At 49.2% G+C, this 4583-nt stretch overlaps 3 protein-coding genes across 3 annotated transcripts; 2 read left to right on the top strand and 1 right to left on the bottom strand.

Annotated features, from left to right (window-relative positions):
* Nucleotides 1-495: 495 nt before the first annotated feature.
* On the top strand, nucleotides 496-1197 carry H257_14542 (hypothetical protein; the record flags this gene model as incomplete). The annotated part of the gene is made up of 1 exon (XM_009842391.1): nucleotides 496-1197. The coding sequence occupies one exon, from the start codon at nucleotides 496-498 to the stop codon at nucleotides 1195-1197; it is 702 nt and encodes a 233-aa protein (XP_009840693.1).
* Nucleotides 1198-2687: 1490 nt separating this feature from the next.
* H257_14541 (hypothetical protein) lies at nucleotides 2688-3188 on the top strand (the record flags this gene model as incomplete). Its single annotated transcript, XM_009842390.1, has 2 exons — nucleotides 2688-2831; nucleotides 2880-3188. The coding sequence occupies 2 exons, from the start codon at nucleotides 2688-2690 to the stop codon at nucleotides 3186-3188; spliced, it is 453 nt and encodes a 150-aa protein (XP_009840692.1).
* A 521-nt stretch (nucleotides 3189-3709) lies between these two features.
* Nucleotides 3710-4528, bottom strand: H257_14540 (hypothetical protein; the record flags this gene model as incomplete). The annotated part of the gene is made up of 3 exons (XM_009842389.1): nucleotides 3710-3948; nucleotides 4168-4333; nucleotides 4382-4528. The coding sequence occupies 3 exons, from the start codon at nucleotides 4526-4528 to the stop codon at nucleotides 3710-3712; spliced, it is 552 nt and encodes a 183-aa protein (XP_009840691.1).
* Between the last annotated feature and the right edge of the window lie 55 nt (nucleotides 4529-4583).

Raw genomic sequence — 4583 nt, 5'->3', positions numbered from 1 at the left:
GACTTCCTTTTCTACCACTCCCATCACCGCTCGAAGTGGCTAATGCTTTGGGACCTACACCCACTGTGGGTAAATGTGTGGTCACAGTGGGCAGCCGTCCCCGTGGCCCTCCGAATACCACTGCCCCCTACCTTAGCGGCTACCATGCAGTTACCAGTATGGCTAACCACGTTCACCCCTTCTCTATTGGCGATGGCAAGTGTGCTGCTAACATCATTAATTCGCCCCCCACTCGTCGCTGGTGTCTACACGGGGCTTGCAGTGGCATCCGTAGTCTCGGGGATATGCTCGATGTCCACGGAGTATGGCCGTCTCGAACTGAGTTCGTGACGAGGATGTCAAATGAGAACCCACACGCCCCAATCGAAATTGCACCAAATGGGACCATGCGATGGGCGCCTGTACATCGCTCAGGGATGATTTATACTCATCTCTCGCGTGTCTACGACCACGTCCAGCTTTCATTCCGTGGCACCCCCCCTGTCAATCGTACTCATGTCATTCCACGCTCCCGACGAGCCAGTTCCACACCCAATGTCTACACTAGCCCGCGACAACCCCTCATCGCTGCGCAGCTACGTCCAGCGTGTTCGACAGACTTTTCGCCTGCCGCCGCCCATCCAAAGTGATGTCTGGCTACGCCTGTTGTTCCACATGCTGCCAGTTAACAGCCGCTTCTTCTACTTGCAAACTACCCGCCCCGATGCCATCTACTGTACGTACGGGTGTGGCATCATTGAGACTCAGTCACACACTTTCCACTCGTGCCACCGGGTGCACCCAGTTTGGCTATTTCATGCATCCGCCTGGCGGCGCTTTGGTGTCACATTTTCGTGCGAGTCAATCTTCGACGTTGACAGTTTCGCTGTCAACCCCTGCAGTGTCCCACGTAAGGACGCAATACAACTACTGTGGACACACCTCGTGGCCACGATCCTCCACCTCATCTGGACCCAACACAACTTGATCCAGTATGAAGACCAACCCCCACTACCACCGGATGCATGGCACCAGCTCACGTTCATTGGCTGGATGACGTCCGTTCGCCGGTGGCTCCGGCTCCAACTTCCCCACTGCCCCCTTCGCACCACTGTGCTCCAAGTATTGTATTCACTTCGCGGCCACCCCAACTACCGTGTGCTGTGGGTGAAGTACCCTCACTGCCTGCACCTCCTACCATCGCCTCCCTCCACCTAGGTGCTCCCTTGGCCACCACCTTCGGCGCCTATTTATTGAGAACGGTACCATGCCACTTGTACCACCCCCTATCTATTGAAAACCAGCAAACCATAGTGCTCCGATATCCACTGCAAATCTTGCTTTGGCATTTAGGAATTGGGATGAGCCTTCGGGCAATATTAGTACTAGTAGTTAATACCTACTAATACACTCCCCTTTGACACTGCGCCAGCCGTGCTATGTGTCTTTCGAGAGACACAACTTTAATACGCGCCGACCGTGGAGACCCTGGCAACTACGACCGATTGCACTGATGGAAGTGGAAGTGAAAGGGCCGTGGATGGTGTTGATGTCCAAGTTACGATTGTCGACGAAAACGCGATGGATCATGGCGATGCCCGACCGGCGGCCTCTACCGCCACTATATAATATTTTGGAAGAGGTTTCGGGGTTTCGGGGTTGTGGTATTTTAGCTAATTCACTGGGGTTTTATAAATGCCAAATAACTCTGAGCAATAATAATCACATGTGATGCTGAAGTGACCAAAGGGACCAAAACACCTTGGCTGTTTTTCCATCGCGTAGTACATGCTACCTGCATGTACTACGCGATGGAACAAGAAGATGGCGTGGTTTTCTACGATGTGACACCATACGTACATTGCTGCACGGTAGAACTTCGGCGCAATGTGTCATTTGTAATATCAAAAGTTGTTCATGATGACCAGTGGATTGTGCAATTTGGTCCCGAGAATAGCAGATATAACTTCGATTTGCACTTTTCAAATGTGCAAAAGTGAGGGAGTTGCATAAATGACCTCCCTATAATTACATTCTGTAACGAAACGTGACATCCTAAATGACGGTATGGATTATCTAAGGGTGCGTCTGGTAACATTTTTATTCCATTTTCTCGGAAAATGGGATTAACCCAAAATGCCATTTTCAAAATGGAGGTAAAAGGTCCATTTTGTAATATGGCGTTTTGGACCTCTTCAACGAGTAAATGCCACGTGGAATTATTTGATTTGGGTTAAACCTCTTCCAGCAAGACATGTTTCAATTTTGATCAGATTTGTTGAATTCGGCCCCAAAATGGCGTTTTGGGCCTGAATAATTGCAATATTTAAGACTTACGGGACAGCATTTAATATTAATACCATCCCTGGATACGATAGGTAATATAATATAATTGTTGAATCACAGCGTGGATGACATTGGGATGACATGGGATGAAATTGAATGAAGTTGTGGGATAAAACCTAAGGGCCTGGTCTGCGAATAAAATGCTTCATGTCCGAGGGTGTTCATGTCTCTACGGATAACAAATATTCGGATGGTCAAAGCATTGTGGTCTGCGAACGTTCGTGTCCAGGTCTCATGAAGGCCAAAGATGTCATTGTGATTGCCGTGGCAAGCACATATCTGCCGTTTGTGTGGGAATCGCTGCATTCACACGATCAGCCAAGTACAATGTCCTAACCGTCTCCAGCATCGACTTCGATGCAATGCTGGGGGACCGACAGTACGAGCAATGGTTCCTTTTGAACCTCCGATGCAATCAAGCAACGTTTGTTGAAATTGTGGCTTGGTTCCGTTCCGTCCAGGCTCCCACGACACCACGCAAGTCCGTGCACTCCATGGAGAAGAAGGTGGCTGTCCTGTAGTTCGTTCTGGGGTCCGATTGTGGGTTACGTGAGGCCGGTGGTGTGTTTGGCATGTCCAAGTCGCGGTGCATTTGTGTTGTACATCACATGGTTGACATCTTGACTAACCGTGCAAGCACATGGATCAATTTACCGAGCACATTGGATGCATGGGCCCAGGTGGAGTTGGGTTTTTTCAAGAAGCAGCAAATTCCTGGGATCGTTGGCGCAGTCGACGGCACTCTCATCGATATTCAACGCCCTGCCGACTACGATGGATTCTATAATCGGAACGGTGACCCGTCGCTAAACGTCCAAGCTGTCGTGGATGCGGACCTGCGATTTATATCCGTGGATATTTGACCTGGATCATACTCGGACAAAAAAAATTGGAAAACCTCAAAATTTGGGAGAACAATTCGTCGCAAAATTCCAATGGGTTGTTTCATCATCGGCGATGCTGGGTATACATTGCTGCCGTGGTTGATTACTCCGTATTTGCCCCATGAAGAAGGCGGTAGGCTGTCTAAATTACAAAAGTGTTTCAATTTCAAGCACTCGAGCAGCAGAATGTCTGTGGAGTGTGCATTCGGCAGACTCAAGGAACGTTTCCGAACATTGAAGACTGTCATGAACGAGAAGTCACTCGCCCGCACCGTGTCCATCGTCACTGCTTGCTTCGTCCTGCACAACATGCTTCTGCAATTCAACGATGGCCTCTTCAACACTCCGTGCCATCGCCGCGATCGAAACGACCACGTTCAACCGCTCGATATTGCTGACGTAGAAACAAACTCGGAATATCGGAATAGCGCCCTTGCCAAGCTTAGTACCATGGCTAAATTTGTTTATCAATAATGGACATTGCAAATGATTTACATTTATTAATCCTTTTTGGCAATGAGGTGCGACAGGAGCTGGGACATGGTGTCTGATTGAGCCTTTATGGCACTCAAAACGTCGTCGAGAGTAGCCACAGAGCTCGTCTGGGTGGCAGGAGTTGGCGCAGCTGCCACGACTTGATGGGAAGGTGTTTGTTGATGGGATGGTGTTTGTTGAGCCATCGCAGACCCCAAAAACATTAATACCTCCTTGATGGCAGTAAATCCAGCTTCCAGGGACTCTGATGGTGACTTGGTCTTTTTTGATTTCCCATTCGTCTTTATTTTTTTTGCTCTGGCTGCTCAGCCTCCTCGCCAGCATACCTTTCGTCATCGCCGAGAGGGGCATTGTCGGGATTGTTGTATACAGGAGAAATAGACGCAGATTAAACTACCCAAAATGCAAATAAATCTGTCGTATTAATAATACCCATTTTTGTCCGTTGAAATTTCTTCATCACTGGTATCATCAGTGCTGATAAGCGACTCCCTTCGGAAGCCAGCCTTTTCCCCCCAATAATCAAGCATTACGTCGTAATGCAGGGGCAGAAGGGCCCGGGGAGAGTTCCCAGTCGGAGCAGGCAACGTTGGCTTGGAGAGAGACCATTCTGTCTTCATGTTGGCCAGCTAAAACAATCACATGATAAACCTAATAAATGGTCATGTCGAACGCACCTTGTCTTGCACTTGCTTGGCTGTAAATTCGCGCTGCATGACGACGCTAAGTTCGGTCGCCAGCATGACGTACGCTACTCGCTTGCCGTAGTTGTTCTTGGAGTCAAATCGGCTAGCCAAAGCAGACTTGTACCGCAGCTTGAACATTGCTTCAACACTTTGGTCGCACCACAGTGTCGGACGTGGGGGCTGCTTCCGGGAG

The sequence above is a fragment of the Aphanomyces astaci genome, assembly GCF_000520075.1.
Source record: "Aphanomyces astaci strain APO3 unplaced genomic scaffold supercont1.58, whole genome shotgun sequence".
Lineage (NCBI taxonomy): Eukaryota > Oomycota > Saprolegniomycetes > Saprolegniales > Verrucalvaceae > Aphanomyces > Aphanomyces astaci.
The sequence above is the reverse complement of the archived record's forward strand: the minus strand, read 5'-3'. Positions and strand labels throughout refer to the sequence as shown.